Source organism: Poecile atricapillus, chromosome 2, assembly GCF_030490865.1.
Source record: "Poecile atricapillus isolate bPoeAtr1 chromosome 2, bPoeAtr1.hap1, whole genome shotgun sequence".
In the NCBI taxonomy this organism is placed as follows: Eukaryota; Metazoa; Chordata; class Aves; order Passeriformes; family Paridae; genus Poecile; species Poecile atricapillus.
This window is the reverse complement of record NC_081250.1, coordinates 2,640,495-2,667,424: the sequence shown is the minus strand read 5'-3', so window position 1 is coordinate 2,667,424 and position 26,930 is coordinate 2,640,495. Positions and strand designations below refer to the sequence as shown.

The 26,930-nt window shown below is 42.8% G+C and overlaps 1 protein-coding gene across 28 annotated transcripts in view; it reads right to left on the bottom strand.

The window, feature by feature from the left end:
• Positions 1-26,930, bottom strand: part of OBSCN (obscurin, cytoskeletal calmodulin and titin-interacting RhoGEF) — a 174,059-nt gene that overhangs the window by 97,087 nt on the left and 50,042 nt on the right. For 16 of the 28 annotated variants that reach the window (XM_058831609.1, XM_058831612.1, XM_058831598.1 and 13 more), the window contains 19 exons: positions 26,034-26,300; positions 25,203-25,472; positions 24,142-24,408; positions 22,395-22,661; positions 20,829-21,095; positions 19,697-19,966; positions 18,806-19,072; positions 17,807-18,073; positions 15,948-16,220; positions 11,946-12,212; positions 10,799-11,065; positions 9,937-10,200; positions 9,125-9,391; positions 8,516-8,779; positions 7,320-7,586; positions 5,997-6,263; positions 4,467-4,730; positions 3,351-3,617; positions 2,222-2,485 (listed from right to left, as the gene is read on the bottom strand). In XM_058831609.1, coding sequence (XP_058687592.1) covers positions 2,222-2,485; positions 3,351-3,617; positions 4,467-4,730; positions 5,997-6,263; positions 7,320-7,586; positions 8,516-8,779; positions 9,125-9,391; positions 9,937-10,200; positions 10,799-11,065; positions 11,946-12,212; positions 15,948-16,220; positions 17,807-18,073; positions 18,806-19,072; positions 19,697-19,966; positions 20,829-21,095; positions 22,395-22,661; positions 24,142-24,408; positions 25,203-25,472; positions 26,034-26,300 — 5,073 coding nt within the window. The remainder of the gene's footprint in view (positions 1-2,221; positions 2,486-3,350; positions 3,618-4,466; positions 4,731-5,996; positions 6,264-7,319; positions 7,587-8,515; positions 8,780-9,124; positions 9,392-9,936; positions 10,201-10,798; positions 11,066-11,945; positions 12,213-15,947; positions 16,221-17,806; positions 18,074-18,805; positions 19,073-19,696; positions 19,967-20,828; positions 21,096-22,394; positions 22,662-24,141; positions 24,409-25,202; positions 25,473-26,033; positions 26,301-26,930) is intronic. The other 12 variants (XM_058831620.1, XM_058831622.1, XM_058831623.1 and 9 more) reach the window with 6 other exon arrangements.

Below are 26,930 nucleotides of genomic sequence, written 5' to 3'. Positions count from 1 at the left end.
AGGGAGATGTTGGTCTGCCTCTCTTTCAGGAATGTAAGTTGGTGATGAGTGGACATGGGGAAAGCTGAAGTGTTTAATTCTTTCTTCCTCATTACTATTAAATGTTAGTTTTAATTAAGGAAGTGATAGAAATTCTGGCTTGGAAAAGGAAAAAAAAAGGGATTAGAGAATATTTAAATGAATATATTCTATAGTAATTTGGTGTGGTGAAATTTGTCCTGGAATTCTTAAGGTGCAGGCACAACCAATTTCAGACACTGACAGTGACACTGAAGAAATCAAAGAGAGTGGCTGGTGTTTGTCAAGTATGGAAAAAACCCAGAAACTAAGAGGTGAAAAATACATCTCAGATTGAAATATACACACTTAGCTGTTGCTGAGATTCTAAAATCCCAGAGAGTAAAGAAAGAAAAAACACTTATATAAAGTCAGTAGAGCTGATAGAACTCCAAATGTAAATATCTGCTTTAAAATGAGCTGGAACTCCCCCTGATCCCCACGGTCTGAGTTTGATAGATCTCCACTGACAAAAATGGGAATTTAGGAATACTCCTCAGTCTTGAAGCTGAATCCCATTCATAATGCTTGTCAGAAAAAGAGAGAGAGCAGAGAGAGGATCCAAGGAATCGTGGCCTCCTCAACTTGATTATTTAAAAAATTCAGATATGCCAAGAGCTTTTCTCCTCATGAACGAGTGGACCAGGGTAATATTTTCTTGGTACAGATTAAGCTGCATTTTATATTTATTTTTTATATTTTTTATATTTTTATATATTTTTATATTTTTTATAATTTTACTATAAAGACACATTTTATGTTCTATATTATCATTTTAGTAAAGTTTTAACTTTAACTTAGATATAGGTAGAATGACAGAAGGAAAGTGCTACTAATCTGAAAACCACAGTCACAGGATATTGAACTGGGGGTTGTGCTCACAATGAAAGAATGAGTTGAGCCGAGTTTCTCACTACTCTGAGTTCAGGATTATTCAGAATTTTCTGTAGTGACTTGGACAATGGAATGAAAAGTTTCACTCATTTTGAAGATGATCTCAATGTGGGAAAAGAGAAAAGGTGAAAACATATCTTTAAACTGGATCAAGATATAGATTTGTTTGAATTAGTGGTGATAAAAATGTTTGCAACTCAGCAAGGCCAGATGGAAAATATTTAGGAACATTCAACAACACAAATACAAGATCTGAAATGAGGGATTTGGGGATATAACAGTTTGTGAAACAAATTCAAGTCCAAAAGTTCAAGCCTGATGCAAATAAACCCTCATAACTGAGATGTGTAACTTGGAGTATCCTACTATTTCTTGGTTGAAATTTTATAGAAATATTTCTCTGTTTCCATAAGAATCAATTCCTTAAGCCAGTTCAAGAAAGACTTCTGCTGAAATAAAGAACTTTCTGGCAGTAATGATGGAGACTAGGGGAGCAAGGATGGACTGACCTGTACAAGTCCAATTCTATTTTTCATGGTTAAATTGAAGGTTCAAGACTGAAGCAATCCTTCTTTTATTGGCAAATACAAGGACGGGCAGAAAAGAAAGAAATCAACTTCCTGAATTTGGACCTACTGGATTTCCAGGTGAGAAAGAGGCTGAAACTACTTCTGACTGTCCTGTGTTAATAGTGAAAATAAAGTTTCCCTCTTTTCCAGGGGAAGTTTGCCGATGAATTTTTCTGAGAATTGTGAAATATTCTCCTACTCTAATGCTGAGTATTCTGTAGTAGCTGAATAAAAATCAACATTACTCTTGGTCAGAGTTACAAAGAAAATTACACTGAATCAAGTTTTCTTTTTATTATTTAAAACTACTTGTCAAATCCTTATGCAACTTGAAATAAAATTGCTCTTTTAAAGATCTGTGGATGTTCCTGCTGCTCCATCTGTCTAGGTTCAAGTCAAAAGTGAGTAAAACAGAATAAAAAAAGAAAATCTGTGACATCCTTCAGCCTTTGGTGTGGTACAAAGAAATACAACCCTTCACCAACAAGGGGAACAAACAAGGAAAACGTTAATAAAATCAATGAAACTGCACTGGCGGTTAGAATTAGACAAAAAAACCACAATAAAAAGAAGAAAGTCTGTTATGAACAGAATTAATGATGGCAAGATTAGAGAAAGAACTCGCTGTGTGTCAGTACTGAGGTTTCCAGAGGAGGAGGCACAAACACCACCCAAAAACGTCCCTTTCCTGTGCTCTTTACCGTGCACTGTCAGTGCCGCCGTCGTCTTCTCCTCGCCACACACACAGGTGTATTCCCCAGCATCCCTGACCTCCAGGGCATGGATCAGCAGCTGGGCTGAGGTGCCCTCCTGCCTCATTGTGTATTTTTCACTCGGTTTGAGCACTTTGTGTTTCTTTCTCCACTCCACGGGGGCAGCCCTGGACAGCTCACACTGGAGAGTGGCTGTTGCACCTTCTGTGGCTTCTTCATCCCTCATCTCCTTCTGGAAGTGCACAGGCAGGGCTGGGGGGTTCAAAAGGAGCAGAATGTGGGACCATGGCAGCAACTCAAGTCACCACTTCACGTGGGCTGACATCCACAAGTGATAAGCAAAGCCTTTCCTAATCAAATCCATCGGGATTGGTGACCACCCTGAGAACCATGAGAGAGTGGCTTTGGAAAGCTGGAAAACACCTCGTTCATAAGTCAGAGAGGTTTTTTTATGGTGAAGTCCATAGTGCGAAGTGAAGAATCACACCAGTCTCAACTTCAGACCTACATGAGACCTACCTTGGATATTGCCTGCTAGAATGGAAAATAAAGCCTAACCAGAGCATCTAAATTCCATGAAAAATTCTAAATTCTTACTTAAAAAGTTCATAAATTAACCTATATCTGAGCCATCAGCTTCACTTTTCCATCAAGGACCTTTAAAAGGTCATTTCCAACCCAAACAAATCTATAATTTCATCTCAAAGAGGTCTAGCAGAGCTTGACCATCAAATTATACTGAAACACTGATAAGTGTCTCAAAAATATCTCATCAACAAATCTTCTCAACTTTAGGATTGTGACATCTTTACAATCAACATCACAATAATGTGATTTTCTATTTCTCAGCACCTACTGCAGAACATAAGCATCAAAAAAAAATGAGTTAACATCAAGATGAATATCTGAAATATTTGTCATGAATGTCCAACCTGCACCTGACACTGACCAAAATTCCCATTTCCAACCAGATATTGCTGAACTCACCAGAAACAGGGCTGCACCTTCAAAGCTGACACTCCTACATTCTTAAAATAAAAATTTTAAAAAAAGCTCTTTGAAAACCATTCTAATTTATTATGCATTTCCTTTTTTTTTTTCAATTGTTTTTTTTTACCATTCACTTTGAGCGCAGCCGTGGTTTCCTGCTCTCCACAAGAGCACGTGTAATCTCCAGCATCTGCCAGGACCAAATCCCGGATCAGCAGCTCAGCCACCGTGCCCTGGCATCTCATGGTGAACTTGTCACTTATCCCCAGGGTTTTGTCTCCTTTCCTCCACGCCACGGCAGCTCCAGCTTTGCTCAGCTCACAGCAGAAAGTGGCCGTGCCATTTTCTGTGCCTTCCACGTTCTTCAGCTCTTTCTTAAAGTGGGGAGGGAGGGCTGAAGATCACAGGTGAAAGAGAGCACTTTAAAATTGAGCAAATACCGTGTCTTTACTGCTCCACTGGATTAAAACACTTTAAAATGCTTTAGAATGTACAGAAACTGAGAGCAAAGGATGATTTCAGGGGCATCCCTGACTTGTGCTTTGAAAGACGCCACATTCAGCATCTTACAACGACTTGGAAATCAGTGTTGATTTATAACAACTCTGAGAACCATAAAAGAATGAGTTTTGACAGATGGAAAACATTTTATTCATAAATTAGAGGGGATTTTTTTACAATATGAGACATGGCATGATATGGAGAACCACACCAGTCTCAACCCCTCAGCTCTCAGTGATTTGGAAATCTATAAAACTATAAAATCAGTACTGGGAGGTATGCTTTAAAGGCATTTTAAGATAGAACAACAGAAAGCTGATCCCAAGATTTCAAGGAACTATGCACAGCTCTTTCTCTAAACCAGATTAAGAATTAAAATGAACATGGTTGAAAATTAGAATCTCATCACTTTTCAAATTCATCCAAGAAAACCAAGAGAAATCCCAGTGATATGCCCTAAAGAAATAAATGGGTGAAAATATTCCAAAGTGCTATTTCTGATTTCATCAAGCTTTTCATTTTCCACTTCCAAATTCCAACAGGGAAGAGCAGGGACTGAAAAGGCTCTGTGATGCTGTTTACCAGTCCCAAAGGAAGGACTTTCAGTGGAAGATATTCCCAGTGGTTGGAACAGCTGCCATAACATTTAAAAATAACAGAAGGGACTAAGAGCAGATTGTGATCCCCCAGGAGGAATCACAGATGACAACACAGAAAATTGCTGTTAACCCAGATGTTTTACCATGCACTGTCAGGGAAGCTGTGGTGGTCTTGTCTCCACACACACAGGTGTAATCTCCTGCATCTCCTTCCTCCAGGCTGTGGATTGTCAGCTCAGCAGTGGTGTCCTTCAGCCTCATTTTGTATTTTTCACTAGGTCTGAGCACCTCCTGCCCCCTCCTCCACTCCACCGGGGCGGGTTTGCTCAGCTCACACTGCAGAACTGCCGTCCTGTTTTCTGTGCCTTCCACATTGACAAGATCCCTTTTGAACAGTGCAGGCAGAGCTATGGGGTGTAATATAAACAGAGAGGACATCAAAACCATTAACCAGACCTTGGGGAACTCAGGACTGGGTTCTGTGGCCAGTCCTTCACGGTTACAAGACATCAAATCAGTCTGGAATGCTGCCTCTAATAGAAAACTACCACAGGATCCCAGCGGGATTATTTCCACCAAGACCTGCTTCTAACATTAACTTGCTCCTATTCACCACTACACAGCTGATTCCAATACTCCTCAATACCTATTTCCCCCTGAAATAATCTATCTTGAACATTAATGACCTGAATTTTGATTAGAAGTCATCAGCCAGGGTGACAGCACTGCTGGAGATCCCTGCCTTTCCTAACATCATCATTTGTATTTGTGGTTCAGAAAAAAAAATAAAATAGTAATACAGCTTCAGGTACACCTTTAACCCTAAATTTCCAAGGACACAATGACACTAATATCAGGATTACAGGTTATTTTAGCAGCATTCAACAAGTTGTCTTATGATGTGCCATTAAAACAAAATGGAAGTGACTTGCATAGGGATGAAAATGATAGATCAAAAGAGGGGAGAAACAGGAATTCCTCCAGCTGGGAGCAAGAAGGTGAAGAAAAAGTGTGCAGAAAATCTGGGAGAATAATTTTGCCTCCTCAATTTCCCCCAGTCCTTGGGAGGTTTTTATCCATAAGAGATATCTTAAATAAAAGCTGTTATTCCCTCTATGGGAGCTGCACATGAACTGCTCCTTCTGAGGGGCAACCAGGGCTCATCACCATTCACCATGGCAAAGCCAGGAGCAAAATTTTCCCTGTTGTTCCCTAAGTAAGGACCAGCAGAATAATGCTGAGGGATGGGGATTTATTTAAGTACCATTTCCTCAGCAGAATATACCAGAATGCTGCAGAAGAGGAGGGTGGTCACTCATTCCTGAATGGAAAAACCTCTCACTGACTGAGCTCAGCAGATTTAAAGAACTTTCCTTCAGGTTAAGAATGAAAATCCACTGATGCCAGGGAGGCACAAAGAGAAACCCCCTGAGAACGATCTTCTGCTGGAGGTCTGCTCACTCCTGATCTTTGAGATGGGGAAATTCTCACAGCTTTTCTTTACTCTGATATAAAGCCATCAGTTTCAAACTGACAGACACTGGGAGAAGAAACAGCACCAGCAAGCCAAGAAAATGCTGCAGAATCAAAACACCAAAGCAAGTGGGAAGGAGAGAGAGAGAAAAGGGATGTCCTTGAGGTACTGCTATCCCAAGGGAGAGCGGCTTTTTTACCATGGACTGTCAAGACAGCCGAGGTCTTCTGATCTCCACACACACAGGTGTATTCTCCCGTATCTTCCACCTCCAGATCTCGGATCAGCAGCTCTGCAGCTGTATCTTCCTGTCTCATCCTGTACTTTTCACTTGGTTTGAGTGCCTTTTCCCCTTTTTTCCACTCCACTGGGACGCCGACCTTGCTCAGCTCGCAGCGCAGAGTGGCTGTTGAACCGTCCGTGGCTTCCCTGTTCTTCAACCCTTCCTTGAAAAATGCAGGCAAAGCTGAAGGACAGCAATATCAGCAGTGAGATGTAGTGCTCCAAAGAGTTAAAATTAGGTTTAAGTTTCTTTTTCCCTCTTATCTTGAACTGATTTATCAACACAAGAACAGAGGTTCTCATGGTCTCCGTGAATCAGCGTTGGGAAAGAAATGTCATCACCAGGAGAGGATTTAATGCTTGCAGTAATGCATAGAGGTATTTTACATGTACTTAGAGTCACAAATAAATGGAATTAGAGGTTGAAACACCATTTATTTTTCCCTGTGAAATTTCAATCAAAAAGAACAAAACACCAATTTGAAATTTCTGGAAAGAAAATGGTTTTCTTTTGTGACATTATAAACCACAACAGGAGGATGTTTCCTGTGTTTCCACATACTTTAGCAAACAAAGAGACATTTTACATTAAAAAAAATTTAAAAATGAAACACTGGAGTTTCATTTTAAATGTCAGTTTGAAATGAAATTGTTCATTTCAATACATGGTGGGAAAACAAGCATTTTCTCCTGAACTGACATACCCTTTCAAAGATGTCAGGTTCAGTAAAAATCAAAGTTCTCCCTGAGAATGGTTGTCCTTTAGAAATTCTGGGCTTTACACAGAACACCAACTGAATTCCATGACAACTGGGCTGTAAGTATAAAAGCACTTTGTTGTCTCAGGAATGGAATATGGGCCTAAGATTCCATGGAATAACCTAACCTTTTGGAATTAAAATCCCTCAGACATAATCCCTTTGAAGCAAACCCATTTTTGTCTTGAGCATAACGGGAAGTCTAATAAAGGACCTTTCAAGGGGAAAGCAAAACGATGGCCCCTAATTAAAAGAGTGGCAGCAGCCCTGGTTGCCTTACTCTGAGCTTGGACACCGATATCCCTCTCGTGCCACAAATTCCAGCTGCACAGATGCCAATGGACGCATTTCAGTGGCATCAGTGAGCTGTGGATAAAAGTCTGGCTGGAGAAGGAGATGGGAATGTAACCAAGGGTCTCTCCAAAGGAAGAGAGAAATCAGGGGAGTTACTTTCAGGATGTGCCTGGTTTTGTTTGTTTTACCATGAACTGTTAAAACTGCCATGGTCTGCTGGTCTCCACACACACAGGAATAATTCCCAGCATCCGCCGTGCCTAGATTTTGGATTATAAGCTCAGCCACGACACCTTCCAGCTTCATTTTGTATTTGTCACTTGGCTTGAGGGTCTTGAGCCCCTTCCTCCACTCCACGTTAGCAGCAGCCTTGTTCAGCTCGCAGTGCAGGGAGACACTTTTACCCTCGGTGGCTTCTTTGTCCATGAGTCCCTTGGTGAAAAGAGCAGGCAGGACTGCAGAGCAAACACGGAGATGGCATCAACCCTGGGAAAGCCTGAATCCATGACTTAATCCCTCTCTTATCTCCCTGGAGCCACCAGACCTTCTTGGTCTCTTCCCGGATTTCGTTCCTCCGTAAATTTTACTCCAACCTCTAACCCTTCAAAAGATCATTCAGACTAATTTTTTTTTTCTGTCCTCACACTTTAAAACTTTCTGTAAAATCAAGTCAATCTGTAAATTAGTTGACAAGCCAACCATCCTTTACTTTATACGCCACAAAATCAAAGACACAAAATTAGAGATTGTATTTCAAGATGAGACCCAGGGCATTTTGTTTCCCCTGAGAAAAGCAGGAGTTCTACAGAAGGGCCTGATCCATGGCACTGTCTGAATTTTTATAAACAAGAGTCCCTTTAAGCAGAGCAGTTGCAAACATGCTGTCAGTTTTTTGCAGAAATAAAATACTCGCTTGGGAATTATTAAGCCAAAATTGATAGAAAAAGAGCTGGGAATAGCAGGAGCATAAAAAGCCTATTTTTTATTAAGATTGTCCTTGTGTAGCATATATGGATGAAAACTTGTTCCTCTTAGAAACAACAAGTGCCACAGTCTAAATCACAAAAAATAAATATTATTCCCACTTTTAGGTCAGTTCCTATGGGAAAACTTCTAAACAAGAAGCTATTCTGGACTAGGCAGGTTGTGTTGAGTTGGGAACCTGTTCCCCACTTGTCTTTTGACTAAAGCACCTTGGAAGCACTTCAAGGGGGCATCAGGTGAAAGGAGAAAAAGAGAGAGAGGGAAGAAAGGATAGGAAAATTAATCAGCAGAAAGGAGGATTGGAAGTACACAGGGATCAGAGGAAGCAGAAGTAAGAGAGGAAGAGATCTTGGAATTGCACAGGTTGACTTGGAACACGCGCTGAGAATTTCTTTTTTACCATTTACTGCCAGAGCAGCTGTAGTCTGTCGGTCTCCACACACACAGCTGTAATCCCCAGCGTCTCCCAAATCCAAATCCTGGATTGTCAGCTCCACAATGGGACCTTCCTGCTCTATTTTGTACTTTTCACTTGGCTTGAGCACCATATTCCCCTTTTTCCACTCAACTGGGGCTGATTTGCTCAGCTTGCAGTGCAGAGTGACTGCCTCCCCCTCTGTAGCTTCCTTGGTCGTCAATTCTTCTTGGAAGAGGATAGGCAAGGCTGAAGGATGCAATACCAACAGAGAAGGAATGAAATGAACTGGAGTTACTGGGCTGCAGTGTGTACACTCAACCAAAAACGCTCTGTTTCTAGGTGGGTACAACTGAAAAAGGGGGTAAAACCTAGAGGTGAGAGAAATAAATTAAACAATACATAACATATAGGTGCTGCCTCAAGGTAAAAAGGCACAAGGGAATATTCTCCAATAGAGTGACTCTCTGGCACTACAGAGCCAGGAACATGAAACCCCTAAGAAATCACACTGAGCAAGCTCTGGCTGACCAGGAAATGCTGCCAAAACTGCTACATTTGGAGTTTAAAGAGAAATGTGGGTAGGAGGGTTACCATTCACTCTCAAAGCAGCTGTGCTCTCCTGCTCTCCACACACGCAGGTGTAGCTCCCAGCATCCGTCAGGTCCAGGTCTTGGATAACCAGCTCAACAAAGCGCCCTTCCCGCCTCATTTTGTATTTCCCGTTTGGGATCAGCACCTTCCCGTCCTTCCTCCACTGGATGGAGCCTCCTGGCCGGCTCAGCTCGCACTGCAGCGTCGCTGTCCCGCTCTCCGTGGCCTCCTCGTTCCTCAGCTCTTGCTTGAAACGGACTGGCAGGGCTGAGAGATGCAGAATGGAAATGGATTGCCACCCTAGACCCCACTCAGAGACTGAATCGTGATCAATTGTGTGTCTACCTAAGCCTTACTCCAACACCCTTATCCTTAAATGCATCCTGTCTTTTTCTCTTGGATGGTAAAAGAAATTCTTTAGTAAATTGTTCTGTGGGAGTCAACAAAACCATGATCTTGGCTGAGATCATGCATCAAGGGAGACAAACTCATTCTCATCATTACACATGATGAACCCTCTGAAACAGAAAATCCCAAAGAATTTTAGGATTCCATGGTAATTCAGGAAAGCACACGTGCAGGATCACATCCTTCACTTGGGGGAAGGTGAGAACACAATGTAACACACACACACACAACATGGGGTATGATGAAATGGGGACTGGGGACAGGAGTGACATGAAAAAGTGGATAGAAGAAAGCAGTGGAAGCAGGACATGAAGGAAGCTGTTGTGAGGGAATGTACAGAGAGGAGGAGGGAAGAGGTGGACAAAAACATTCCAGAGTTTCACAGGTTATTTCTGCCTTTTTACCATTCACTGACAAGGCTGCTGTGGTTTTTTGGTTCCCCACTAGACATGAATAGTCTCCAGCATCCTTTGGCTCCAGGTCATGGATCAGCAGCTCAGCCACGGTGCCCTCCTGCCTCATCTTGTACTTGCTACTCGCCCGGAGAAGAGTTTGCCCCTTCCTCCACTCCACAGGGGCCTCTGTGCCCAGCTGGCACCGCAGGGTGGCTGTCCCACCTTCCACAGCTTCCACAGGCTTCAGCTCTTCCTTGAAGAGCACGGACACAGCTGAGGAGTGAAGCATTCTCAGTTTACTTCAGGCGCATCGTCACCACCTGGTGACCTCACACGGGACTTAAAGCCAAAACAAATTCAAATCCTCTTGGCACACACAGCAAAGAAGCTCTGACCTACCTGCACCTCCAGGAGTCTGCTGATATTTACAGCAGCAGCAAGAGTTTTGGACCAAATGAAAAAAAGAACAATTATTTCCCAGTAATTAGAACATCAAAATAATTACCCTTCTGCTGCCCAAAGTTGCTGGTCACAGACATGCAAAAACTTGTTGAGAAAGTGGAGAGAAGAATGGAATACTCTTTAATAAAAGGTATAGCTGAGACCCTTCTTACGTCTTAGAGCTTGGACAGTCACCTCTATCCAAAGCACAAGAGACATTTAATAGGAAAGAAAATAAATTACTTTATCAGGTGCCTTTGATTGATATATTTTAGCATGAAGTTATCATCCCAGAAAACGAAGAACATGATGCACCCAGAGCTGCCTTGTGTTTGTGCTGATCCCTGTTCTCCTGAACACTCTCTGAAAGCGTCCAGGGGACACAGCAAGAACAACAACAAATGGTCACAAGCAGGTGTCTCATTCCTACCATGGATTTTGACTTGGGCTGTGGTCTGCTGGTCTCCAGTGTCACAGGTGTATCTTCCCGCATCTTCTGGCTCTGCATTATGAATCACCAGCTCTGCCACTGTCCCCTTCTGCTTCATTTCATATTTGGCACTTGCCTGGAGCGTGGCTTCTCCCTTCTTCCACACCACGGTGGCATCGGCTTTTGTGAGTTCACAGCGCAAGGAGACGGATTTCCCTTCTTCCATATCCGTGTTCTCCAGGGCTTGTTTGAAAAGGACAGGCACAGCTGGAACAGAGAGCCAGGGGTTAGGACAGGCCCTCTTGATCTGCTCTACATCGAGTTCCCCCATGAGAGCTGCCACCTCTCAAATCCAGGCCTTTCCCAAAAAAGCAGAGCAGCCCTAGGCCCTCCACTGGCTGTGAGCCATCAAGGAGACTCTGCCTGGGAGCAGGAATAAATCTCTCCCTCTGATGTTACCACCTCACTGTGGATTCCTAGAAAGGTGGGGGGAAGTTTCCTTTATTTATAAAAAGGACGTTTTCAGATTCCTCTGGGCATCATCACCTAATGAACTCCCTGCTCCTGCAGGGCTCTGAAATAACATTCACATCCAGCTTTCTGCTCCAGCAGAAATAACATTCTCCTGCTCTCTGCTCCAGCACATGCTGCTAAAGGCTGTGTATTTGTTTAAGGGCAGTGGAGAGTAGAGATGGCATCTAAGAGTCTTTGAAAGGCTGTTTTGTGGAGTCTGGAGTCTATTAAATACTTGACCACCTTCAATTTTCCAGGGACTGGATTTACGTTTTCACATCCTTATGCTTCAGTGCTACTGGTCTCCACCTCCAATTCCAGTTTTAATCACAGCCATGTAAAGCAGCTGGTAGAGCAGGAATTACAGCACAGAGAAAATTAATCCTCTCCACTTATTTTTTTTTTTCCCCCAGTGGACAGTTACAGGCTGAAAACCCCAGACACAGAATATGAAATCACATGAATAAAATATATTATGTGCTATACAATAGGTGCCTACAAGGGTGCAATAATACCTTTAAATTTTACTTATTAAAGATGGCACCAAAAAAATGAAGTGTTATGTGATTTGTTTTTGTTTAACAGCTCTATTAAGCACTTGATGAAGTGTAGCAATATCTCAGATTGTACCCACCATTCACTTTGACCTGAGCAGTGGTTTTTAGTTCCCCAGCACTGCAGGTGTAGTCCCCAGCATCTACAGATTTCACATCTCGAATTATGAGCTCTGCCACAGTCCCTTGCTGCTTAAATTCGTACTTCTCACTGGCATAGAGAACAGTGTCTCCCTTCATCCACTTCACTGGGGTACCAGGTTTGCTGAGCTCACAGGTCAGCCTGACCTGCTTTCCTTCTTTGGCTTCTTCATTTTGGAGCTCTTGCTTGAAAAGAACTGGTGTTTCTGAGAAAAGGAATAACACAAATGTCAAAATAAACTCGTGAGGCTGGAAATACATTTTCTCTTTTAGTATCAGACTTGGTTTTTGAGACAGAAGACCGCAGGAATGAAAAAGCACTAGCAAAGAGTAAACAGATTCTGACATCTCACATCTGGCTGCCAGCACTTTACAGCAGCAAAAAAAAAATTGAGGCCAGATGCTTATTTTGTTTTTAGCCACTATCTGCACTGCTGAAGATGCTGCTGCTCTTACTGCTTTCGTTACCAACATCAGAGGCAGATGCTGCACTGCAGTTAATGACACAAACTGTGCTGCACATGGCTGCTCAGAGCTGGACCACCAGCACAAAAAACATAAAACTTCACTGAGGTCAACTCACACACAGCACAGAGCACACAGAGGAATGGCAAAGCACTTTCTGTCGTGACAGCAGTATTGATTTCTGATCATGAGAGACCCCTGCAGTGTTTAATTTTATCCAGCATGAACACAGACTTAAAACCAGCACAGAGCAAACACAGAGAGGGAAGCACAGCTGAACGTGTGACAGGAGATTCCCCTGCAGGCTCTGTCACAGCCTGGGATTCGAGGCTTTAAGGTGAGCTAGAGCAGGGAAGGCACTTTTGGGAGGAAAAATAAACTCAACTGAAATGTTCAGATAAGGGAAAAATAAATATTTCTTGAATTATGCTGTCTTAAGAATATACAGGTCAGCTATTGACCCATGATGCACTTGTGGCTGTTGGAAATCTACACCCTATTATCCTGTCCCCTTTTTACCTCCAGTTTGGGACACTCAGTGTCCCTGAATTTCTATTTTCTATTTTTGCATTCTGCTGTTCTGATGAGCCTCTGATAGATCAAGGAAAGCTTTCCAACAGTGCAATTTCTTGTAGACATCTTTATGATCTGAGTCCTTGGCCTGAATCTGTGTGTTTAAATCCTGCATCCATCCACACCCTTCCCTGTGAGGGGAAAATTGAGGCTGTTGTGGGAACATTGCAAACGTGGTTCTTTTCTAACAGAAAATTGTTCATCCAGTTCCCACTGCAGCCAACACAGATCTCTGTTTTGTGTGTAGTGGATATTGGGCAAATATCCTTGTGCTACAGAAAGGCAGAAAAGCGGGATCATTAACAACCAGCTCTTCTTTATTCCATCATCAAGGTCTTCTCTTTCTTGCACAGCCTCAAGCTGGTTCTCTGTGCTCTAGAAAAATCCTGCAGGCAGCTTTTCCTCCCACTCAGTGCTCTGGGGTTCAGGCTGACCATTCCAGCAACCCAAATGCTTTTTTTGTTCACATTGACTTCTCTAATCCAGATGCAGCTTCTGGTCAGTCCATCCCAAGTGTGTAACACCAGCTGCACACAGGACATCCTCTGGTCTGGATAAACACAGTCTGTGCCTGTAAAATCCTCCCTGTACATGCTCAAACCTGCCCAGGAACCAATTCAACTCACAGAGTGATTTAACTCACAGAGATGGAGCTCCTCCTAAGCCTGGGACAGTGGCTCAAGATAGGCAGGAGCAATTTTAAGGTGATATTTGATGAGCCTGGTTCTGACCTGGATGAGAACCAGCCCATACCTAACTCAGAGTTAAAAGACTCTTCTAAGAAGAGAACTTTTGCCTCAGCTCAGACAACAGCCCCTTAGAGCACAGAATCACAGAGCACTTTGGGTTGGAAGGGCCCTTTAAAGCTCATCCAGTCCAACCCCCCTGCCATGACCCCACACATCTCCAACCAGACCAGGCTGCTCAGAACCCCATCCAGCCTGACCCTGAATGTTTCCAGGGATGGAGCATCCACCACACCTCTCTGGGTGACCTCCTGTCATATTTTATCATCCTCATTGTAAAAAACTTCCACCTTACATCTAATTAAATTAACCCTCTTTTACTTTAAACCATTTCCCCATGTCCTATCAAGCAGGAGAGCACCTCGTGGTGCTCTTTGGGTGCATTTCTCTGAATAACTCTGGCTGCCTAAAGCAATTGCACAGACAAATGTGGGGCTGTGAGTTCCCTCCTTGGAGAAGGCCATCACTGGAGACAGCTCCAGGTGATCCATGGTTTCTGTGGATTACCTCCTAGCTTGGGATGTTCTCCTACTGCTCCCTTTTTGGGGTTTGGAATGAGATGATCTTTAATGTACCTAACAACCCAAACCATTCTAGAATTCCGTGATCCTCACAGGCACTAATGTTTCTCAGAGCTAGAGCCAGGTCAGGTGAAGGATTCTCCTGTTTCACACTCTCACCTCCCTGGCTGCTGTTCCAGATGGGAACACCTCAGTGCACACCACAAGGTTCCTTTTCAGTGTAGTTTCATAGTTTTTTTATTATTATTTATTTCAGTTAATTACTCTGGGCTTGGTGCTAGGACCCAAACCATCACTCCAAAAGTTCTTACCCTTAACAGTAATCTCTGCACTGCTTTTGTCTGCTCCAGCCTCACACCCACATCTGTCACTGTCTCCTTCTTCTGCCCTCTGAATGACAAGCTTGGCTCCAAACCCTGACGTCCTGATGTTATATTTGGAAGAATTCCTAAGGCTCTTCCCATCTTTGCACCCCTTCTCAGGGCTGTCTGATCTGGAGGTGTCACACTGAAGGCTCACATCCTCTGCCTCAGTGACTTCTGTGTCAGCCAGCTCTTTTGTGAAGACACAGGGCTTCTCCTGAAATAGGAGACTCTCCCAAAATAGGTGATCCATATAAAAACCATCTGACATGGATCAGAAGAGGTGTGGATTCTCAGATCACAATTAATCTGTGAGATCTGGATGCAGGACTGCTTGTATCAAAACTATAGGTCAGGGTTAGTAACAAATAATTGGGTGTTTGTGACTATAAAGCCCTCAGGAAGGCACCAGTGATGATGTAAAGCATTGTTTAACTATCAAATGATATCTGTGAGAAACTGAGAAGAAAATATTCCTGCTGAACATAAATAATTAACCTTTTGCAAATAAAACCTTTAATTTTCCCTCAGGAAAGATAAATCCATCTGCATTTCTGAAGCTTAGTAAAATTTGGGCAAGTTTTCAACTTTTTTTAAAAAGAAAATTTCTCAAAAATAAATGTGGTTATTCTGAAAAAAATGAGATTATGATCTGACACAGAGAAAACTGTGTGTTTTACATCTCTGAGCAACGAGAAGTATTTAAATTTCCAGCAAGGAAACATCTCTCTAATCCCACATTCTTGGGCTGTCTGGCATTCATTTTATGTCTTTGCTACCAAACATTGTTGTTTTACCTCAGTTTAACTTTTCCAGAGAAAACAATCCATTGTCAACAATGACTAACAGGGACCACATGCAATGTTGCCTTTCAAACAAAGAAAACTGAATTTAAAACTTACTTCTTGTCCCCCTTTTTTTTTTCTGTTTTTCATTGAATTAATTTATTTCTCCTCATGAATCATCACCTTGTCAGCTTGAGAGAAACTGAACGAGGCATCCACTGTACCATCACTGCATTATAACATTCCCATCTAAATCCATTAAACACCCCAAGAGTTGTCCAGGATTACAAAGAGTTCATTCTCCAGCCATAATTTCATTATATAATTAATGGTATCCCTGAACATGTACAGATATACAATGATGGTGCTAAATTTGTATCATTTCTGTTCTTTTTTTGTTGTTGTTGTTCCACCTACCCACATTAACCCCTCTTAATTAGTTAATCCTACTCATCATTTCCTCTCCTGCAGTTGTGATAATGGATTTACCTTTAACAACCAAACTGGCAGATGTTTTCTTATCACCAGCTTCAAATGTAATGACCCCCGAGTCCTTCAGTGAGAGCTTTTTCAGCGTTAGCAGGTGATATCCACCAGGCTGGGACTGGATCTCATTAAGTTCATTGGTATGGAGTGGGGTTTTATCCAAAAACCACTGCACTCTGCTATAGTCTACGGGAGAGATTCTGCACTTGAACTTGGCAGATTCTCCTTCTAACACAGTGACATCCTCCAGGTCTTCTGTTATTAGCACTTTCTGGCCTGAAAGGAACATAAATACATCAATTACTGGAATCTTCGGTTTCTGCCGTGAAAATCGACAAGGAAAACTCCCAAGATTTCCCGCGTGAACATTTCAGGTAAAAAATACATTCAGGACAGAGAAGATTGCAACAGAATTCCCCCAGTATTGGCCACAAAACCCGCTCACAGGAAGATAATATATACAGGACACACATGAAAATTGTGTGAAGACAACTTTAAAGCACCAGAAAACATAAAGCAGAACAAGTAGCCAGTACAATGCAAATCCAGGGATGTAAATTTTGTCTTAATGAATTCCCTGGAAAGGTTGGAAGGATGAGTCTCTGACAGCATTATTGGGCTCTAAATGTCAGCACGAGATGATCTCTCCCTTGACAACCTGCCTGATCTTCTACAGCAAAAATAACTTCCTTTCTATGGGATAGGACCTTTGATCCCACGCCTTCCTCAAGTTCAGTCCAACCCTAAACACTGTGGGAAATGGAGAAAATGTCTGACTGTGGCTTTGGCAAAAAAAAAACTCAAACATCTGCCCTGAAAACCTCCCTACAAATATATAGATAGATAGATACAACCCCAACTAAAATATATATATAAAAATATAAACACACTTACAAACCTCACTATAAATACATATAAAATAAGGTTATCACTGTATACAAAAATATTTCTGATGTTCCTTCTCCTTATAAAGCCGACACAGGGGATGAACTTTAATGTTCGTGACAGAGAAGTGTTTTTCCACTCAGAAAAGCTGGTGTTAAAAAGCTCAGAGTGAATTCAGACAGCTCAGAGCCTGAGGTTATGATGGGGTTTAAACACATTTCTTTGCTCCTCGAGGATGCTGTAGCAGATGATCAGAGGAGGAGTCTGACTTTACATCCTTGTCTTTAAAAGCTACAATAATTAGCGAGTGGACGCTGCTGCTGCACCTCCATCTGACTGCTCTTGAATCATTTCTCCAGAGGGCAGGGTTAGGTGGGACACTGGGAAGGAATTAATCTCTGTGAGGATGGGGAGCCCCTGGCACAGGATTCCAGAGAAGCTGTGGCTGCCCCTGGATCCTTGGAAGTGCCCAAGGCCAGGTTGGATGGGGCTTGGAGCAGCCTGGAATAGTGGGAGGTGTCCCTGCCATGGCAAGAGATGGGTTGGATGAAGTTCCCTTCCAACCCAACCCATTCCATGATTCTGTGGACCTTTCTTTTTATCCACCACCTCTTAGAAACCACTCCTGGGTAGAAGAATCAAGGAGAAAAACCTGAGGACAGGATAATTTTCCCTCATCCAACAGCAGGCACTGGAAATCACATCCATTTTGCATTCACAGAGGAACATCAATCTCTCCCCTAACATGAGCCTTTGGGGGGTTTAAATCACACCCAAAATACTCCAGGTGTAATTGATCCACACTGCTCTGCATGTCCAGCTCTACATTCCTGTGTTTTTGGCCACGTGTTCCTGCCACCATCAGAGAGACAGAACCAGAAATCAGCGGCTCTGCTGCCCTGCTGAGATACAGCTGTGCCTGTGTGTGTTTCCCACGGCAGAAAAGGGATGTACAGCCCCATCCCTCTCATCCATACCTTGCACAGTTAGCTTGGCTCTGGACTGGGAGTCCCCAATGTCACAAGTGTAAGTGTCACTGTCACTTTTCTCCAAGTTTTTTATGGTCAGCTGGAGGACTTGTCCTTTCTGTGTGATCTCGTATTTCCTGCCAGCCCTGAGCTCAGCCATGCCTTTCCTCCAGACCACAGAGGATGCAGCTCTCTCACTCTGGCACACAAAAACTGCAGTTCCGCTTTCATCGACTTTCAGGTCTGAGAGTTCCTTGACAAAATAATTGGGCTTTTCTGGAGGGAAAAAAAAAAATTAAAAAAAATAATGAGACAGATTTTGTTGCCCAAACTAATCCTGAGCATCCAGAGTGGTTTTGGATCCCTTTTGCCCCATCTCACAGAATCATCAAATAAATAATCATGGAATCATTTAGGCTGAAAAAGACCTTTAAGATCACCAAGTCCAACTCTTAACTTAATTAAACCCTGTCACCAGTAACCACATCTACACATCTTTTAAATTCCCCCAGTGGTGGTCACTCCACCACTCCTTTGAGCATCCTGTTCCAATGCCTGACCACCCTTCCCATGAAGAAATTTCTGCTAAAATCCAATCTAAACCTTGAGGCCCCTGTCCTTCCCCTCCTGTCACAGGACATATCAGGTGAAATATCTCCAGGAAAGTTTCATGCCATGGTCCATGTACTGGTGAAGTCTCCTCTTGCAGACAGTTTTCAGCACTCATATTCAAAACAGAATAATTCAAAATAGAATAATTCAAAATAGAATAATTCAAAATAGAATAATTCAAATTGCCAATTTTGATTGGCTTGTTACAGAGCCCATAAGATTGTTCAGCATCCAAAAGGTGTTTTTCACATTTAATTTTTTTTAAGCTTTTAATCAATGATGTTTTTTTTAAACTAAAAATTGATCCTGCCCAGGGAGATGGAGGAGAAGAAATCTCTCATGGTTGTAGATATTTACACCTAACCTCTGAACCTGCCAGCTCCACCTTCCACTGACCTTGCACTGTGATCCTGGCTGTTGTTTTGGAGGTTTCTGTCTCACAGGTGTATTCTCCACTGTCCTTGACGGTGGATTCACGGATGATGAGAGTGGCCAGTGTTCCCTCCTGCTGCAGCTCGTATTTCTGGCTTTTCCGGATGGCTTTGCCATCCTTGTACCACCTGATGTTCACATCAGCTTTGGACAATTCACAGCTCAGGCTGATGTCCTGCCCTGCTGGTGATGTTTTATCTTCCAGCTGTTTTGTAACCTCAGTAGGTTTTTCTGCAGACATTTAAAAAAAAAAGAAAAGAAAAAAAAAAAAAAAAAAGAGTTTTGAATGAGAATCATCTCTGGATGTTTGGGGTTTTTGCAATTCAAATCATAGAATCACAAGAATGGTATGGATTGGAAGGGATCTCAAAGATCATCCAGTACCAGCCCCTGCCATGGGCAGGGACACCTCCCACTATCCCAGGTTGTCCCAAGCCCTGTCCAAGCTGGCCTTGGACACTTCCAGAGATCCAGGGGCAGCCACAGCTGCTCTGGGCAACCTGTGCAAGGTTGGACCAAGATGATGGAAGGTTCCTTCCAACCCAAACCATTCTGGGATTTCCTGATTCTGTGGAAAAGGACTAACTGCACATTATGACCTATGTCTGAAAATTACTAATTCCTTCTCTCCACTGACCACCCAGGAGCCTTGGGTGATTATCTCTGATGCACAGTCTGGGCTGTAATAATCTGTACACATTACCTAGTGCAGTCAGTTCTCAAATATCTATTAAAAATTTCAGCATTTCACTTGTTTTTAAGGAAAAATCTCAGCTCTTAAAGGATCACAGGGAAGGTTGCTGTTTGCTGACAAACCTTAAGAAAATACACCCAGAGCTTTTCTGATCCCGTTACCTTTCACAACCAGGGAAGCCTTGGAGGTGAGACCACGGGCAGTGAAGATGACTTCCCCAGTGTCATCAGGAATCACATTTTTGATACTCAGTGTGTATTTCCGACCTGCATTGGAGGCTTTAAATCTCCCCCCACTTTCCACTTTTCTCCCATTCAGTGTCCAATTGAAGTCATCAATGCTTTCATGGGACAAAATGCACTCAAAAGTGCAATCTTCTCCCTCCTGGATTTCAGTGTTCTTGAGCCGTTTGGTGATGCCAATGTTCAGTTCTGGAGAACAAAAAATTACATTAATACAAGTTAAAAATGCTTTTATGATAGACATGAGTAGATGAATGGTGCTGTTAACTCATACGAGAGCAGAGATTGGCAGGACACAGCTGCATTCCTTACAGATGGCCGTGGCATGGGAAGGATTTTTCAGACTCAGAATCTTCTCAAAGTTGCACAAAAAAGCAAAATGTGAATCTTCTGGCTGTGGTCAGGACGGACTGAATGAAGAACAACTTAGTGGGGAAGATTCAAGATTCAATGAGTGAGAGAAGATAAAAGCCATAAGAAAAAAAGCCTCAGGGACAATGGGTGAGGCTCTTCTCCATGCTGACAGGAGAAATAGGAAATTTGAATTTTTTGACTTGCTACTCCCGGTGTTCAAACCAGGTAAATTCAAAATTTTTCTCATTAGCATGATGAGTTTAGAAGCCATGAACAATTCTTTGTCCTTCAGGCTGACAGGATTAGAGGACAGGCTGAACAGCTGGGTTCCACAACAGATATTGTTGTCCTGCTTTTGTGTTCCTACAATGGACTCTGAGTCAATAGCTCAAAATATGAAACAGGCTGCTTGGGGGATTTCTTTGTCATTAGTTGTGATTTTTTTTGGAGAAATTTTTGCTTTTCTTGGAGGATTTCTGCACTTTATGGATGTTCAGGAAGAAAATATTGTCACTACCTTCCTGACACCTGATTTTTCACTTAGAAACCCCAGATATACTTACACCAAAATTAAATTTGGATTGTTGAGACATCACAGTATTACGTGAGATTTGCTCAGGAACAGGTGAGAACCCAAGGGATCAAGCCCACCCATATTTTTAACACCCCTTGAGATGCCGCTGTCTACAACACTTACCCTGAACGCTGACCTTTGATTTGGCAACATCAGTGCCGATGTCACAGGTGTATAACCCCGCATCTGTCTTCTCAAGGTCATGGATAATGAGGCACAGGGTCTTCCCAGACTGTGTCTCCTCATACTTCTTGCTAGAAGTGATCTTCACACCATCCTTCTTCCAAACAGGTTTGACCTTCTCTTTGGAGACTTCACATTCCAGTTTGATCACTCCTCGCTCCTCACCGAAAATGTCATCCAAGGATTTCATGAAGACAGCAGGTTTCTCTGAAGGTCAAGAGGCAAAACAGAACAACCAGGATGTTTGGGAAACTTTCAGTTGCTATCAAATATTTAGAGACATTAATAAATCCTTGGAAATATTGCTGATACCAACGCAGAACCTAAACCGGTGTCACTCTCCAGCACCCCCAAGTGCTTCATCCTGCTCTCAATGCTTCATTCTGCTCCAAATCCCTTCATCCCAAGATTGTGTTGACACAAGGGGCTCCCCCAACCCAGCTGTAGCTCGAGAGCTTCACTTCTTGTGTGAGTCCATGTCCCTCTGGGTGTCCCCTCAGGCATACAATACCCCACTCAGCAGGGTGTCACCTGCACGCTCACTGAGGGTGCCCAAGAATGTGCTAAACCACAGAAACTCAGTTGTGTGACTGAACTTTCAGACATATGAAGGACAGCAGGAAACTGTTTTCTCGTGGCTGACTGAATCCAGCTCCAGAACTGATGTATTAAAAACCACAGAATTATAGAATTTCCTGAGTTGGAAGGGACCCACAAGGATCATCCAATCCAACACCTGTCCCTGCACAGACATCCCAACAACCCCCTCCTGTCCCTGAGAATATTATCTAAACCCTCCTGGAGCTTTGGCAGCCTTGGGACCATGATCTTGCCTTGAGGAGCCTGTTCAGTGCCCACCACCCTCTGAGGGAAGAACCTTTTCCTGATATCCAGCCTAAACCTCCCATGACTCAGGTCCAGCCGTTTCCTCAAGTCCTGTCACTGACCACCAGAGTGAAGAGATCAGTACCTGCCCTTCCACTTCCCCTGATGAAGACATTGAAGACCTGAGTGAGGTCTCTCCTCAGTCTCCTCCAGCTGACCAAATCACAAAACTGTCGCCCAGAGAATCAGGCCTTTCGATATTGTTTTCATAATTTCTAGCTACTTTCCCAGGAAAGTAACCATAAACATAGGTGTTTATACATTCCATTAAAGATTTGCCTTTTGGTGGACATCTCTCACAGCCAATGTGGTTGGGAAGGCGGTGACCTGACTATCCAATCCCTGGTCACTGTTGAAAACCTATAAATACTGAAAGAACAAATAAACTTCCTTCTTCTTTCATCTCACTTCAAACTGCATCTGTGTGAATCATTTTGTGTCGGACAGTGACACATAACCTCAGCTGCTACTCTCAAGACTTCCCTTCCAGACCCTTCACCCATCCTCATGGCCCATATTTCATAGCTCAATGTTTTTTATCTATTAAGCAGGCTTGCCCCATGGATTTGGTAAATAATGGCTCATTTGCACCCTTCATTCAGGAGCGTGATCTGGACCCACCTATCACCTTCAGCCTCACGGTCTCTGACACCTTGTCTGACTTCATTGTCACCGTGCCAGCATCCTCAGGCTTCACCTGCTTCATGGTCAGCGTGTAGCACTTGCCAACGCTCTTGATGTCGTTGAAGTTGTTGGTGTAGAGGAGGGTGCCATTGAGGAACCACTCCACGTCCTCGTCATCGTGGGACAGCTCGCAGGAGAACACAGCAGAACTGTCCTCCTCGATCTCCACGTCCTGCAGGTGCTTCAGGACCTCTACATTGCGGGCTGAGGGAAACCAAGGGGCATCATCACCACCATCACCATAAATCAGTTGTTATCATAAAAAAATTTCATGGAAGTTAATCAGAAGATTTGTTCTGGTCTCCTGCACACCTTTGGTCACCACATTTTGCTTACTTGGTTCTGCATTTTCTCCAACAACAACAACAACAACAACAAAAAATCTATTATAAAGAACTAATCAAAGTTGTCTAGAGCTTTCTGTTTTCTTTTTATAGATAAATCAGTTTGGAGGTTTTGTTTGTGTTTTATTTAAAAATAAGTATTTTTTTTCTAAAATTATAGTGACCCTAAGCATCCCACAGAGCTCCAGTCCCTGTGTGCCTGTCACTGCACACACAAATGCATTTTAAGTAAATTGTCCCTCGTTTCCAGGGAAATTGTGACACAGAGGATGAGATGAAGACAATGATTTTGGCCACAAAGGCAAAATACAAAGAGATTCAGCAGCTTGCTCAGGTTCAGGGAGCAAGAGGATTTTGATTCTTTGCTTTCCCCGTCCTTGGGCAGAGATTTCTCCTTGCAGCTTCTTCACTCATGGAATGCTGTTTTCAAGGATGAGATAACTCTGAAGAGGGGTTGGGACTATTATTTGAATTTAATTTTTTTATTTTTAATATATATATTTGTTTGGATAGAATGGAGTCACAGAATCATTTAGGTTGGAAAAGGCCTCTAAGATTGAGTCCAACCATTCCCTCAGCAACTGCCAAGGTCTCCATGAAACCACATCTCCAAAACCTTTCAATCCCTCCAGGGATGGTGACATCACTGCCCTGAGGAGCTCATTTCAGTGTTTGACAACACATTCAACAAAGAACATCTGCAAAGCCAAACTGCTACCAAGAGCTGCTCCCTCGACTTTTGGAAATGATCCTGTGGCTCAGCTCCAAGTCTTGCTGGAAGTGACACAGTGAATATCTTTTCTTGCAGTGTCACCTGAGGGGGAAGAACTAGCTAGAAACAGTTCCATGCCCATATGGGGTAGAGCATCACTATGAATAACAATTGTATTCAGATATATAATAATAGTTATAAAATATATATATATAGAAAGTAGACAAATGTATAGCTGATAGAGAAACTGACATAACAGTCAGGAAATGAAAACCACAGCCAAGATCACCAGAATCAGAGGCCTATATCAATTTAACAGAAAGGATATTTTTAGTTAAAAGCACCAGAGGTCTAATTCCTTGTATGAAATGGACAATCATGTGTCTTGACAAACGTTAATTTGTACTTCACCCACATGGTGCCCTCCCACACACATTACCAGCTTCACAGCAAGAGATGGATTTCAGGATTGTGGATTTCAGGATCAGTTTGCTTGTGACACTGACTTATATAAAATTAGAAGGTAATTGTGGGGATCCACCTCTCCTCAGGAGGAGGAACCCCAAGTGAAACAGAGAATCACAAAGACCAGCATCAGGCCAGCTCTGCTGCTGCAAAGCTCTCGTACCTTCAACGCTCAGCGTGGCTTCGGTCTCAGCGATCCCAGCCCTGCACTTGTACACACCAGCATCCTCGGGCTTTACCTTCATGATCTTCAGCTCTGCTGAGTACTGATCCCGCTTGATTTTGTACTTCTCCGAGGGCTCAATGAGCACCTGGCCCTTGAACCACTTCACGTGCTTTGGGGAAGGCCTGAAGTCACAGGACAGGATGACTGAGTGTCGCTCCAGGACGGTCTTGTCCTCCAGCTTCCTGGTGATCTGGATGTGGTAATCTGCAAAGCAGGGGTGGGGAAGAAGAATGGATCAATCTAAAGAGGAGAAAGGTTTTAATCTGTATTTCATGCCTATTCATTTCACATGTGGCTTTCACAACTGTTTTGTGAACTGGTCAGATCCTGGTACAAGTGTCTCTAACCGAGTTTGAGGCTACAACAGCATGATGATCTATAAGAAAAGCTGATTCCTGTAAGATAATACTGTATATTAACCACCAAATTCATGGTCCACTTCTGGCTCAGTGCTTGCTGAATTGCTCTCTAATTGAAGTTTTCATTCAAGAGCAAATTAAAGACAAAACAAGGACTTCAGGACGTGATTGGAGAGATTTACCATGGTGACAGTAGAAGATAAAAAGCCTTGAGGCTTTGTCCTAGATCAAGTCAACGACAAAATGAATTAAGTAAATGAGCTATCAAACTTGTCTAGTTCAGAAATGGGACAAAATAAACTCTCCTGGCAAATTTCATCTGTTTTGTCCTCCTTGGTAAAGTCAAGAGAATAAAAATAAACCAGAAACCAGTTTTAGCTTGATAGATTTGAATACCAGGGACACCAAAGTCATTTAATCAGATCCTTTCCTAAGACATTTCTGGCTCAGTTGGTGCGTCCATCATTGCTTCCAACAACTTCCAATTGCAGCTGGGAGCTAAACAGATCTTCCAGGTGCACACACAGTCCCAAGAACCCAGCCCAGAATAAAGAATATTTATGACAAATTACTTTCCAGGTACTGTGAGAGGGAAGATCTTTGTTCTGATTCGCATGATATGTATTAAAATCTCATTACCTCTGACGAGCAGGTTTGCTGTGGATTTGGATTTGCCAATGGAGAACTGGATGGTGCCTGTCATATCAACACTTGTTTTTATTATTGTCAGCCTGTGGATGGTGCCTTCCTGCTGCATGATGACGTTTCTGCCAGCCTGCAAGGCTGCTCCCTTCAGGAACCACTTGGCAGGTTTCACAGATGGAATGGATGTCTCACATTCAAAATTGGCTTCTTCAGGCTCAGTCACATCCTCATCACACAATTCTTTTACAATATTAATGGCTTGCTCTGGATGGAACAAGAGAGCAGGGATTTAGGAGTCAGGAAAGCTTTCCCATTATCAGTCTGAACACTCATGACATCCTTTCTGCACTTATGAACTCAAAAGGCCTTAAAACATCTTTTATATTCTGTATAAAAGCAAATAGATATTGCTGGTCACAGGCCAGAAAGTGAATCTGTATCTCTTGATTCCTAGTCCTAGTCCTAAAGTCACCTTCCTATCCTCATATCAAACACGTAGTGCTATAAAATGGAAAGGAGGGCTCATTGGAATGCAGGTGTTGATAAAAGGAGCTGCAACATTTATCTGAAAAACAGGCTTTATCCAATACATTTGATAAACACCTCTGGAATGGGAATTTCCTCATTTTCCTTAGGGGAATATACCATATATTAATTTTTCACGATGTTCCTGTGTGTAAAAGGAATCACCAGTGGGCTTCAGAATAACTAACATGGAATAAAAATCCTTTTTCAGCAGTACTGTGTTTCCAAAGTTAACAAATGAATCAGCCCATCCTCCTCCCAGTGCATTCTAGGGGTGAAAAAAAAAAAAGGGGTTTCCACCTTCAACGAAGAAATTAGCAGTGGTTTTGTCATCGAAGGCGTCACACGTGTACGTGTCCTCGTCTTCGTAGTCGGCGTCGTTGATGATGAGTTTCCGATAGACGCCCTCGCTCACGATTTCGTATTTCTCACCGGGGTGAATTTCCACGTCCTTCTTGAACCAGCGGACCTTGGCATTGGCTCGGGACACCTGGCACTCCAGGAAGCCCCGGTGCTTCCACAGGGCGATCTTATCCCGCAGAGGCTTCACGATCTTTACGGGCAGCTCTACAAGAGCAAAGGAAACGGAGTGTGTAGGAATGTCTCCATAAAAACTCACTAGCAACAATTCTTTTATGTTCAGCAGTTTGGATGATGACAGGAATCCCCGCTATGCTAAGCGATCAATTAACAAGTTTAATTAGTAAGAGCTAATTAAAGGGAAACTTTTCGTCCATATTTCACCACTGGAGTGGCTGAACTGCAGAAGTAACAGGTGGTTTCCTCAACATCCCACAGCAGTGCCACGGCAAAACCAGGGGCTGATCTCCAGTTTCCTGAGCTCCTCAGCAATGTGTTAATTCAAACATCTTCCTTTTCTCTCCTTCTATCCCATTGTTTTAGTTAAACACACCCAAAAATGCTGGGTTGTGTCATAACATACACCAGAAAGTGAAAATTCAAGGAAAAGTCAAGCTACTGCTTTTTGTCCCTCAAATTTCACACACAACTTTAAATGTCTAAAGGTGCAAATCCAACCTCCTGAGACAATTAAATGGAATTAAGCCAAAATCAACTCCCAGCTGATATTTACCAGGCAGTAAAGCAAGCAGGTTTTCTTTCCCTGATCACTGTAGGACTTTTTAACCTTCACATCCAAAGTGAGGGAAGTGAACTGGTTTGTAATGTGAGAGAGCA